The sequence below is a fragment of the Fonsecaea multimorphosa genome (assembly GCF_000836435.1).
Source record: "Fonsecaea multimorphosa CBS 102226 unplaced genomic scaffold supercont1.3, whole genome shotgun sequence".
In the NCBI taxonomy this organism is placed as follows: domain Eukaryota; kingdom Fungi; phylum Ascomycota; class Eurotiomycetes; order Chaetothyriales; family Herpotrichiellaceae; genus Fonsecaea; species Fonsecaea multimorphosa.
This window is the reverse complement of record NW_015971637.1, coordinates 157,177-169,380: the sequence shown is the minus strand read 5'-3', so window position 1 is coordinate 169,380 and position 12,204 is coordinate 157,177. Positions and strand designations below refer to the sequence as shown.

Below are 12,204 nucleotides of genomic sequence, written 5' to 3'. Positions count from 1 at the left end.
AAGAACCTTTCTCTCGATTGTCTAGCCGACATCGTTTGACATCCCTCGTGAAAATCACACATTTTGCCGATCTGAGCTCTGGTTTTTGATTCACTACCGTTTTGCTTCTCGTTGTCATGATGATTGGCCGTCTAGGCTGTTGGAAATGTAGGATGGAGAGACTGAGTTGAGGTGGTGGAGCACCGATCGAGCTGTGCGCAAGTGCGTCAATGGCAGCTGGTATGTGCCATGGTATTAGATATCTATGGATCTATTTGGAAATACAAGAATTCGGGTCTCTTTTCCGCCCAGGGTTCTCCCTCGTACCCCTGCCAACCGCGCTATGCAAATATGTAAAGGATCGGACAGCTCATGGTGAGCCAACGGTATAGTTTGTGTCTCATGCTGCACTCGATTCACCCTACGAACCGCAGGTCATGTCGATGAGAGGGTCGTAGTTGGAGTCGACAACGGCAAAGCTGGGCGAAGCAGCGAAATCGTCGACATCATAAAAGAAGTAGTTCAGACTGTCGAAGCTTGCGCACGAGACTTGCCACCAGTAGGTTTGCAAGCTGTCGACCGAAGGGACAGCACTGCCCACAGCGTCGCCTGAAATTGGCCAGCCGGTCTCAGTAGTCCAGACGTCGCGACCGCCGGCGACAGCTCGCACTTGATTGACTGCTGCCCAGTATGCGTCGTTAGCAGCACCATTGTCGATTGAAATGCCTTGCCAGTAGGGGTATGCATCATTGCCGAGCCAGTCGACGGCCTCAATCACCGCGGTGTTGGCAGGGTCCACCCAGGCGGTCCAGGTGTCAACGTGCCCGACAGACTTGCTGCTAGCTCCGAGACCCCAAAGCATGCCACGAACATCATTGATCTGTGACGCCAGGGTGCTGGCATCAGTGTCGCCTCGGTACAGGTCTTCAGAACCGACAGAAACAGCCAGGATCCAATCAGACCCATATTGTTGAATTGCTTCCAATAACGCTTGCTTCTCAGCCTCGTAATGGGTATCGTCCTCGGTCCAGATACCGACTAGGAGCGTGGTTCCGGTATTGATGGCGGCAGGGACCGCATTTGCTAGGGTATTGCAGTCGCTGGAGGCGTACAGACGGGCGTTCTTGAAGTTCCCTGGAAAACTGGCGATCTTGTTGAAGACAAATTCCCAATCTGACTCGCTGCGACAGGCGCCGTTTGCCAGGTTGGCACCAATATTGAAACCTTTGTAGTATGCCTCAGCTCCCGAAACGGCGGCAGCCGCAAGGGCAAATAGTTGACACGATTTCATCACTGAATTAGAGACCTTGGAAGGGGAATATCTTTATACTGGAGTGATCAAACAGAAATACAAGCAAATAGACAAGCGAACGACTGTGACAAACGTAGCACCCAAACGAAGAGACTTTTGTATGATCAAGCGATTGACATGAACAACGAGGATGAACAAGAAGATGAAGACGGCGACCAAGAAACAAGATTATGTGCCTCGACGAGAGACCCAAAGATCCAGAACATTCAAGGTTGGCCCTTGCAACCAACGAGACATTTACCAGGGCTACCATCTGCCATCTGCTCATGGTGGAGCAATTGAAGCTTGAAAGGCACGAAAAGGGGCGCCACCATCCGCCATCCGACAGCCACTGACCCATCAACCTGGGGCAGGATCAGCGTCCGCTGTTTGTGGCTGTACCTGCCTTAGCGCAGCCTGCGAGATTGAATGGGCCTGCTCGTTGACGAATAGGTTCCAGATTCCGGGGTGCCTTGCCAACCGGTGGACCATGAATTCAGAGACATCCATTTCCGGCTTTGACCACTGATTTCCTGGAAGATACAGTAGACTCTGAAACGGAGTCTTGTCTCGATTCTGTCAAAGATAGAAAAGAATGGGTTGACGAGTTTCTTCGAGTATCCGGACTCGTAGGTGGAGGAATCGACACCAACGCCGGCTTGCCGGGCGCGAAGATCATTCAAGGCAAAGGTGTTTTCGCCTTCCGTCGGCCTCTAAACTTGAATGGGCATGATCCCCTGGCGTGGTGTTTTGAAATGAAGACTCCATGATCCAAATCCTTCATTACTCCATTCGAGCATAAAATCTGCCGAAAGCAAGATCATAGACTTGCACAAGCGCATGAGCTCTTACCATACCCTCATGTACTGATGAGGCCAGAAGGAAGAGAACAGAGGGGATCTTACTCGTCAGCATGACTTAGTGGACCCATTGAAATATTGCACCTTGTCGTGCTTGCCATGCGATGGCGGTCCGCAGAAAAAGGCTGATGCTCGTGGTGGCTTTTGCATGCGCTCTGTTCTTCCTCTTCTTTCATCTCTATGGATCGACCTTAGAGGTTCTTCCCACTGTATCACCTTTTGAGTATGGATTGGGTCATGGTGATCCTGCAAGGGCTGGCAACTTGAAGCCCGTGAAGGGCCATCTGATCAATCCCATCACCAGCTTTATTCCTCTTCCCACCGCATTTCAAGTTCTGCCCAAGATCCAACATGACTTTAAGCCCGAGAGTGAGGCTGCTAGAGAATCTCGACTGGCCCGCCTGGAGGCGATCAAAGAGGCCATGATGCACTCGTGGAGTGGATATCGAGAGAGGGCATTTTTGCATGACGAATTGGCCCCAGTGACCGGAGGTTATAGGAGGACCTTTGGTGATTGGTCTTTGACGCTGGTGGACGCACTGGACACGCTCTGGCTGATGGGCTTCAAGGATGAGTTTGAGGCCGCGGTTCAGGCCGCCGCCAGCATCGACTTCAACACTGCTACGCAATTACCCATCAATGTCTTTGAAACCACAATCCGGCACCTTGGAGGTCTTCTCGGGGCGTACGATGTGAGCAGTCGAAAATATCCTAAATTGCTCGAGAAGGCCATAGAACTCGGTGAAATGCTGTACGGCGCCTTCGACACGCCGAACCACATGCCAGTCACAAAGTGGTCAAAGATTGGTGTAGAAGGCGCATCAGGCCATACGCTCGTTGCTGAACTTGGGACGCTGAGTCTGGAATTTACCAGGCTCACGCAGCTGACCGGAGACCCGAAGTACTATGATGCGGTGCAGCGCATCTCCGACTGCCTCGAGAGCCAGCAGAACCAGACAAGGGCACCAGGGCTTTTCCCGCACATTGTCAATGCGAGAGAATGCTGGTTCGGGGACGGTGTGACCTTTTCTATTGGCGGGTCTGCTGACTCTGTCTACGAATACTTCCCCAAGGAATATCAGCTGCTCGGAGGCGCCAGCGAGCAGTACAGGAAGCTCTATGAAATCGCCAAGGATCCCATCAAGGAGTTGATCCTCTTCAGACCCATGACCCCTACCAACGAAGACATACTCATGGCAGGCACTCGAAAGTCCTTCAGGCCGGGTCATACCGAACTCATACCACAGACCCAACATCTCGCCTGCTTCGCTGGAGGCATGTTCGCATTGGCAGCGAAGCTTTTTGATTCTCCCGAAGACCTGGAGACGGCGGAGAAATTGGTCCGCGGCTGCATCTGGGCATACGAGCAGACCGCAACAGCAATCATGCCGGAGATAATCCACCTCATCTCGTGCCCTGCCGACGACGGTCAATGTAAATGGGATGACAAGGCCTGGTTCAAACACATGCTCCTCCTCAACTCCCACGACGAAACGCCTCAGGACAAACTGCTGCCCGAAGACGAACGCCTCCGCAAGAAGTCCCAGCGGCTGCGATTGCCGAAAGGCATCTCGGCCATCGCCAACCGCGCCTACGAACTGCGGCCCGAGGCAATCGAGTCGATCTTTGTCCTCTATCGGATCACCGGTGACGAGTCCCTGCGTGAAAGCGCGTGGGCAATGTTCGAGGCCATCACCAAGCACACGCGCACAGAGTATGGGTATTCGTGCATTGAGGACGTGACGCAGACCGATCCGAGGAAGACGGACAAAATGGAAAGCTTCTGGATGGCAGAGACGCTGAAGTACTTTTGGCTGCTGTTTGAAGATCCCAGCGTTGTGAGTCTCGACGACTTCGTCCTGAACACAGAGGCGCACCCGTTCCGATTGCCGAAGAGGAGATGAGATGATACGTGGATGATGTGAACGTGTTTTTAGCCATAAACTTTGAATATCTTGAGGGCTGGCTCCTCACAATCTGGACACTCAGTCCAGCGTAGTGCAAGCGACTAGAAGATCCTGTTCAACACTTGTTTCACGTCGTCACTTATCTTCTCGGGCCCAGCAGTGTCCTGTCCTTTCTTCTTCCCCTTGACTTCATTTTGCCTCCAAGTTCTCTTGACATCCACGGCAGCCTCACCTCCACCTCCACCGTGATTGAAGGGGCCCTCCTCGCCGTCACCCTTCCTGGTAGCCTTTTTCCTCCTGATGCCCTCGACCCTCCTCCCCTCCTCGACGCCCTCGATAAACCGCCTCGTCTCCCGCGCGATGATCCTCCTCTCTTCGTCCCTCCTGCCTTCCTCCTCCCTCTTCTCCTCCCTCACTCCCGCCATCAACTCCTCCCACCTCATCCCCTTCAAGTACTTCATATTCCACACGTCGTCCCTGTACCAGCCGCCCTTCTTGCCGCCTACGTTGGTGGCATTCAACGTCTCCGCGCATCGTCTCGCGACTTTTTTCGACGAGAATTCGATCCACCCTTCCGTGTAGAGTTGGCGCGAGTTCTTTTTCGAGTTGTGCGCGTGGCGCGAGGCGGGGGACAGGAAGAGCCGCTTGATCGGGGTGAAGCCGCGCTGTTCCAGGAGATTGCGGAGCGCGGAAGGTTTGAGATAGGGAGGGAGGGATGAGAGGTAGACCACGCCCGGGGTTGTCTCTTTGGACTTGGATTTTTTGGATCTTTTCTGCACTGAAGGCTCGCCCGTTATGGACGACGATTGCATTTCTTTGTCCGCCGCCGCCGCCGCCACGCTTCCTTCTGTGACCCGGCCTTCGTCCTGAATGTGTTTTGTACTCTCGTCGCCATTCCCAATCTCATTCTCAGGTTCATCCTCACCACTGTCGGGCTCTGGCTGGCTAGCAGGCACTCCGCTCGTCATCTTTGTTGCTCGACTGCGGTTCTTCCGGTCGAGCGCAACAAGTTCTTCTTCTTCTTCTTCATCGCTGCTTTCTTCGTGTTCGATCTTCCGCCTCTTGCTTGCTCGGCCCGCTTTCGACACTTCGACGGCTTCGGAATCGTAGCCAGCGTCATCCTGGTCGGATTCCTCTGAGAATCCTGCGTCGAGGTACGCATTCCTCCTCTCGGGACTCATGGCGTGGGCGAGCCCGAAGATTTGATTCCACAGATCGGGAGAGAGGGACGAAGTATCTCTCGCGGAGGTGCTGGATAACCAGACGTTCTGTTAAACAGGACGAAACAGCCAGAGACTGGAACGGCACGGAGTATGAGTTTGAGGTGGTGGGTGGTTGAGGGTGAGTGCGGAGAAAAATTTTGGTTGGAGAAATGCTGGCCGCACACTTCGCAGAAGGAAGACCTCGAGTTGGTGTTAACTGTACGAGGTATGTCAACTCATATCGCAATGGTTGCACATAGATATTTCTGTTCATAATGCTACAAATAGTCTATCAGCCCCTTTGATGTCTTCCATCTATAAACGGGCACTTTCACCCTTCCAGCGAAGCGCTTTTCCGTCGCTGGAGACAGTCTTGCGTGCAATGACGTCTTGGACTTTCTCCCTCACGCCGGCTTTGTTCTTCCATTGCCTCAAAACCTCATCAATAACCCTCTTGGAGCCTTCCTTGCCCAGATCCTTGATAACAGCCTCAATATCTGACTCCCGAGGTAAAGCAAATTTGGCGTGCGGGTAGTCTGTGTAATGCTGATTCAGTGCTCCTTGGTGAGGCTCCACCAACTTCAGGGCCTCCTGCTCTGTGGGCGTGGCAAAGAATTCATCCACATCTGCCGTCGAGACATCCTCTAACTTGGCAGGTTTCCACACGGGCTTCGTTGGCGGTTTGTTGATCAGGCGTGCAGAGACGCCCTCAACAAAGTCGGGGTGTGCCATGAATCTGCTAGCCATCTTGTGTTCTTTGATGAAGGTCTCGGAGATATTCCAGTGCTTCCCTTCTCTGAGCTGACGTAGCGTGACACGCAGACTCGTGGGTGATCGGATAGCGATGGTCTTTTGGGTTGCCTTGGCCCATTCGGCAATCCTCTCGTTGGAAGATTCCGTTTCCTTTTGGAGAGCGGCCAATATCTCCTCTATTGTGTTGTACTTGAAAACTCGATCGACAGCTTCCCGCAAGTCGCCGGTGAGGTTGCCATTCTTGGCAGCTTCGTAGGAATCGGGTGAGGGTAGACTACTCGAAAACTCAGAGATCGTGGAGTCGATAAGCTGCAGTCGCTCGTTCAGGTCCGCGTAATCTTTGAAGACGAGCTCGGAAAGCCGGGTGGTCATTTGTGCCAACACAGAGCTGTCAACGTAATGCGTGGCAATGCCAGCGTAGAAGGTCTGCACGCCATGGAGTCGTTCGGAGGTCAGTGATAGATATGTGCCAATCTCGCCATCCAGACGAGGCAAAAAGAAACTCCCACCAACGTCAGGGAAGAAACCAATGGTTGTTTCAGGCATCGCAAAAACGGTCTTTTCAGTAGCAATCCGGAAGGGCGCATGGACCGAGAGACCAACACCACCGCCCATTGTTATACCGTCCATGATGGCTATGTATGGCTTGCTGTATGTGGCAATCAGGTGGTCCAATTGGTATTCAAGAGCAAAGTAGTCCGAAGACTTCTTTTGACCTTCGGGTCCCTCTTTGTTCTGTAGCGCAAGTTCCGCAACGTCACCTCCTGCGCAGAAAGCTTTCGGGCCAGCACCACTGATCAGAATGACATTGGCCATTTGCGACTTTTCCCACTCCCGGAGGCGAGGTAGTATTTTTCTCGCCATCGATCCGTTGAGCGAGTTGAGCTTCTTGGGTCGATTCAATTCGATGGTTCGCACACCGTAGAGGGAATTGAACAGGACGTCGTCAGGATCGTCTGTGGGAAGCTCTTTCGGCATTGCGCCATACTTGACGACTGTAGAAGACATCTGCAGTGCTGTGAGCTCAAATTCATTCTCCTATACTGAACAGAGCCTACTGTTCGACGGCCCAGTGCCAATGGAGAAAATGGAGCTCTGGACCTCGCGGCAAAGGCCGCTGTTCTGGCAGCAGTACCGGGTGCGACAAGAGAGGCCGCGTATTTCGCACAGCAGGCTTTCATGTCGAAGAGGAAGAGAAAAACACAAAAGCAATCACATTGAAACCCAGTGGGCGAGGGTGGCCTGGGGGATTTGTTCAATATGAGGACGAACCTCGGGGATTTGTCCGCATCCTCCACGCCGAGGCTTTCACTCCTCGACTCGCACTGGCGGCTCCCATTCGGCCTGATCCATCAAGGAAGGTGGAGCGAGACGATACACGTGCAAGGCTGCGGTATGCAAGTTTTCTTGGCGCCGACCGGGGTTCAACACGCGGGAGGCGAAATCTGAATAAGAGACGGTCACTTTTTCTCACATCTGCCATTCCAAACCGTTTCTTTTCTTTCCTCTCGAGTCCTTGACTTCAAAATCTTGCGGCTCCTGGCTGTAACTGTCGATCAATATTGGAACTGGACAGCATTACGGAATCTCACAATGTCGATGGACCTGGATGCGCCAGTGGCCCTTCCTTCTGTGAACAAGCCACAAGCAGCGACAATTCTCTGCTGCAACTGTGGCGCTCCCATCGATGGGACTGCCTCTGCAGGTGCTTTATGTTATGATTGTATCAAACTCTCTGTCGATGTATCGGAAGGGATTCAGAGGGAAGGCGTACTTCACACTTGCCGAGATTGTGAAAGATGGCTAAGCCCACCCTCACAATGGGTATCGGCTGCCCCAGAGAGTAGAGAGTTGCTCGCGCTTTGTCTACGAAAACTTCGCGGGCTCAACAAAGTCCGAATCATCGACGCTAATTTCCTGTGGACGGAGCCTCATTCCAGACGGATAAAGGTGAAGATCACTGTTCAACAAGAAGCGTACGAAGGAACGATTCTGCAGCAGACTTTCGAGGTGGAGTACGTGGTCGCCTTCCAACAATGCCCTGAGTGCGCCAAGTCGTATACACCGAATGTATGGCGAGCCTCAGTACAAGTTCGACAGAAAGTGCCTCATAAGCGAACCTTCTTGTACCTGGAGCAGCTCCTCCTCAAACACCAAGCACATAAGGACACGATCAACATCAAGGAAGTCAAGGACGGGCTCGATTTCTATTTTGCCCAGCGGAATCATGCCGAAAAGTTTGTCGACTTCCTCACCTCTGTGGCCCCGGTCAGAGTGAAGAAATCCCAGGAACTCATCTCCATGGATATCCATACTTCGGCAAAATCATACAAATTCACATTCTCGTGCGAACTGTTACCGATTTGCAAAGATGATCTAGTTGCTTTACCTATCAAGATGGCCAAGTCCATCGGCAACATTGCACCCTTGACCCTTTGTTACAGAGTGGGCACGTCAGTCAACCTACTGGATCCGACTACGCTACAGACAACAGATATGCCGACGTCGACTTACTGGCGTAATCCTTTCAAAAGTCTGGCAGATGTGCGGGAGCTTGTGGAGTTTGTCGTGCTTGACATCGAACCTTTAGGCACTCAGAATGGGCGATTTTTTGGAGCCGAGGCAACGGTGGCAAGGGCATCCGATCTCGGGGCCAATGACAAGACTTACTACTGCAGAACACACCTCGGCGGAGTATTGCATGCTGGCGATTCGGTGCTTGGTTATCACTTGACAGGAACAAACTTCAACAATCCGCAGTTTGAGGATTTGGAGCAAAGCAACAATTATTCATCAACTATTCCGGATGTGATACTCGTCAAGAAGTTCTATGCTAGGAAGAAGAAGCCCAAGAGCAGAAGCTGGAGACTGAAGCGAATGGCCAAGGATGAGGGCGAATTGTTGCCCAAGAAAGCCGACCAGGAGAGGATGGATGCCGACTATGAAATGTTCTTGCGAGACGTTGAAGAAGATGAGGAGCTCAGACAGACATTAGCGCTGTACAAGGCGAAGCAGCAGAAGAAGAAAGATGCAGATGAAATGAGCATGGTGACTGGGGAGAGCAGTGAGGATGAAGTGCCCCAGATCAATATGGATGAGCTGTTGGATGACTTTGAAGATCTTGATGTGAACGATGAGGTATGATGGAGAGATGCGAAAAGGGAATATGATACCCAGGCCACTTCATCCGTCACTTGAACAAATCAATTGCCTGTACAGCTTTGACAGCCTCGTCCTCTTTCAACTGTACTTTACGTGTCCCGTATGATGTCACTCTACATTCACTAGTGCGCGTGGATTATAACTTTTTGATTCCGCGTGGTGACTGAGTCAGCTATTAAGTGGTTAAATTAGTACCTGCGAGCGTGTCTTATCCTTCCAATTGTACTGCCAACATTAGGGCTGAACGTCTTTTTTGACTCCTGGTGCCTGCCTTGTCACCTTGTCAATGTGCGCACGCCCTTCGGCTTTCCCAGTCTGGACCGAACGGCATCGAATCGCGTGGCACGCTTCGCCAAGCTATGAATGGCTACCTTACTAGTAGTAAAGGTGTCCAATATCCTTCCTTTACGTGAAGGGCCGCAACACAATTGTGCCAATTGTATAGTATAGACAATTAAGCAAACACTTAGTTTCCCAACCCCTCACGGGAAGCTACGATTGTCTCTCGCCGCTCATTACCTCACCCAAGACCCGACCACCAAGCTCCGATTTCCTGCCGAATTGCTCCTTCTTCGTGCGATGATCATTATCCTTGAAGAACTGCCGAGAGCGAGGTCGATTGGTTGTGATTGAAGGGATGAGTTCTGCTTTCTTCCGACGACCTACCGATGGAAGCTCCAGCTCCAGCTCAGACAGCGATAGCTCAGGAGAAGATGAGATCCCGGAGAATCAAATCAATGAAAGTATCGGAGAAGGCCAGACCATCATCACTGAATCACTTTCCAGCCATGGCAGTGTCTCGTTCGGAGACGAGATGGATGTCCCAGCGGGTTCGGTTTCTAACATCGACCGGCACCGCACCAACTTAATCAGCGCTCTTCTCGAAGACTTTGCCAGGAACAGAGCATGTGAAATCATGAACAATGCAAGGCCAGGATCCAGATTCACCAGATCATCCGTGGAAGTCCAGCCGTTGGCGGAAAAGCTCTACGAGCAACTCAGTCAATCGTTATCTCTAACTGGCATCCTTTCGGCCAGCAACGACAGGGACAACGAGCAAACAAGAGCGGCATACTTGGCCGGCATCGAGAGTCTTGCGCTCGGAGCCGTTCAGAATCACGATCTGCTCCACGGGCCAGCTCGAAGTCAACTTCCATTGATAAATGCTAACGACCAACCACACTCTCTCATTCCCAACTTGGTCGGATCACGTATGGCGAACCTGTCTCTTCGCAGTCAGCCTCATTTGTCGCCGTATAACGATCTAGTCTTGTCTCCGCCCGCAACCCATCGCAGTCACTACGAGTCCAGCTTCCAGCAACTGAGATTACTAGGAAAAGGAGGCTTTGGCAGAGTGTATCATGCTTACAACCTGTTTGACAAAAAGGAATACGCTGTGAAGAAGATTCCTCTAAGCCCTCGGTTGTCGCAGCGATATCGGGTATCTGGACACAAAGAGCTGGAAAACGTACTACGGGAAGTCCAGGCATTGGCACAGCTGGAGCACCACAACGTGGTTCGTTACCACGCGACATGGATAGAGGAGCCCAGAGGGACGTCTGCCACAGTATCCGAGCTCAGGAAACAAAGCCTTACAGTTCAGGGTCGGAAACTCATTGCTGACCGCCCGAGGCATTCCCGACCGGCGGATCGAACTGCTCCGACAAATTGGCAGGTCTCGGACAACGCCGACGGCATCGTCTTCGGCTTTGACAGTAGACCGCACACTCCTGCTCAGGACGTCGAGAGTGTCGCCACTCCGGCACGATCCATCAGTGAGACCGATCACGACCAATCCTCCGCACGAGCTTCTGAGATTTTCACAGATGGCAACGCAAGGGCCAACGTTTCAGAAGATCCGGCCATGGATGAGTCGGTGTATGTGCTACATGTGCAGATGTCAGTATATCCCATGACTCTTGCACAGTACCTGGCACCTGCACCGGCCAATGCAAGAAGTGCACCAAGCAACCCCATTCGCAGACACTGTTTTCACCTGGTCCCAGCTCTCCGACTGCTCATGGGCATTCTGTGTGGGTTGCAGTACGTCCATTCCAAAGGACTTGTGCATCGTGACATCAAACCTTCCAACGTCTTCATCTCAAGCTTGAGCTTTCCCACGGTAGGTTCAGTTTCGGACGGATATTACGACGTGGGATCCTGTATCGGTTGCGCAAACCCTAGTGCATATTACATCAATCCCCGCATTGGTGATTTCGGACTTGTTGCACAGCTGGCAAAGGAAGATGACCTCGAGACAAGCAACAATGGCGGAAAGACCAGCAAGGCGGTGGGGACAGAATACTATCGACCTCCACCTTGGACCGACTCCAAAGGCAAGACAAAGGCCAACACACAAATGGACGAGAAAGTGGATGTATTTGCGCTTGGTGTCGTTCTCGTGGAACTTCTGTGGCCCTGCCAGACCAGTACAGAACGCATGCATGTTTTGCGGGACCTACAAAAGGGCAGGATTCCCACTGGCCTTGCTGAGAAAATCGACAACGAAGGACATGCACCACACACCGGCGAGATGGTTGTTCGATGCATAATTGGAATGCTGGAACGGGACCCACGGGGCCGATGGGGATGTCAAGAGGTTGAGCAATGGCTAGACAAGCTCCTGACCAGATGTACGACCTTGGTCAATCGTGGAGGCGTTGGCGGAACCGAAGGCGTTGACATGAGAAAAGTCCACAATTTAAGCGAAGCGGATGGAGAAGCAGATGGCCAGGCAGAGAGATTGCCGCTGAGTCAGGAAAATCAAGTCATCAACGGCGACAGTGCCTCATGATCAGAAAATTGAGAGAGTTGAAATAACAAACCAACATAGGTGTTCGCAGGTTGGGGTTCCGGAAGGCACGCAAATCGGAAGTGCCACGACGAGGTATTAATTCGACACCCGAGAGTGATGCCGCCCTGTACTCACCCCCGGCTCGCGCGAGCCCGGTGAGCAATCCACCCGTAAGCGGGCAACTCACGAGAAAAGCATCTCAACGTCGAGAACAGCCGTGCTGGTCCCATGGAAAATGTGATGGTTGCATCCATAA

At 52.3% G+C, this 12,204-nt stretch overlaps 6 protein-coding genes across 6 annotated transcripts; 3 read left to right on the top strand and 3 right to left on the bottom strand.

Moving 5' to 3' along the window:
• Positions 1 to 400: 400 nt before the first annotated feature.
• Z520_01847 (uncharacterized protein) lies at positions 401 to 1,270 on the bottom strand (the record flags this gene model as incomplete). Its single annotated transcript, XM_016772361.1, has 1 exon — positions 401 to 1,270. One exon carries the CDS (start codon positions 1,268 to 1,270, stop codon positions 401 to 403), a length of 870 nt encoding a protein of 289 aa, XP_016635831.1.
• A 964-nt stretch (positions 1,271 to 2,234) lies between these two features.
• Z520_01846 (uncharacterized protein) lies at positions 2,235 to 4,034 on the top strand (the record flags this gene model as incomplete). The annotated part of the gene is made up of 1 exon (XM_016772360.1): positions 2,235 to 4,034. The coding sequence occupies one exon, from the start codon at positions 2,235 to 2,237 to the stop codon at positions 4,032 to 4,034; it is 1,800 nt and encodes a 599-aa protein (XP_016635830.1).
• A 104-nt stretch (positions 4,035 to 4,138) lies between these two features.
• Z520_01845 (uncharacterized protein) lies at positions 4,139 to 5,218 on the bottom strand (the record flags this gene model as incomplete). The annotated part of the gene is made up of 1 exon (XM_016772359.1): positions 4,139 to 5,218. One exon carries the CDS (start codon positions 5,216 to 5,218, stop codon positions 4,139 to 4,141), a length of 1,080 nt encoding a protein of 359 aa, XP_016635829.1.
• A 336-nt stretch (positions 5,219 to 5,554) lies between these two features.
• Positions 5,555 to 7,173, bottom strand: Z520_01844 (uncharacterized protein; the record flags this gene model as incomplete). Its single annotated transcript, XM_016772358.1, has 2 exons — positions 5,555 to 7,000; positions 7,051 to 7,173. The coding sequence occupies 2 exons, from the start codon at positions 7,171 to 7,173 to the stop codon at positions 5,555 to 5,557; spliced, it is 1,569 nt and encodes a 522-aa protein (XP_016635828.1).
• Positions 7,174 to 7,585: 412 nt separating this feature from the next.
• On the top strand, positions 7,586 to 9,136 carry Z520_01843 (uncharacterized protein; the record flags this gene model as incomplete). Its single annotated transcript, XM_016772357.1, has 1 exon — positions 7,586 to 9,136. The coding sequence occupies one exon, from the start codon at positions 7,586 to 7,588 to the stop codon at positions 9,134 to 9,136; it is 1,551 nt and encodes a 516-aa protein (XP_016635827.1).
• Positions 9,137 to 9,791: 655 nt separating this feature from the next.
• Positions 9,792 to 11,948, top strand: Z520_01842 (uncharacterized protein; the record flags this gene model as incomplete). The annotated part of the gene is made up of 1 exon (XM_016772356.1): positions 9,792 to 11,948. The coding sequence occupies one exon, from the start codon at positions 9,792 to 9,794 to the stop codon at positions 11,946 to 11,948; it is 2,157 nt and encodes a 718-aa protein (XP_016635826.1).
• Between the last annotated feature and the right edge of the window lie 256 nt (positions 11,949 to 12,204).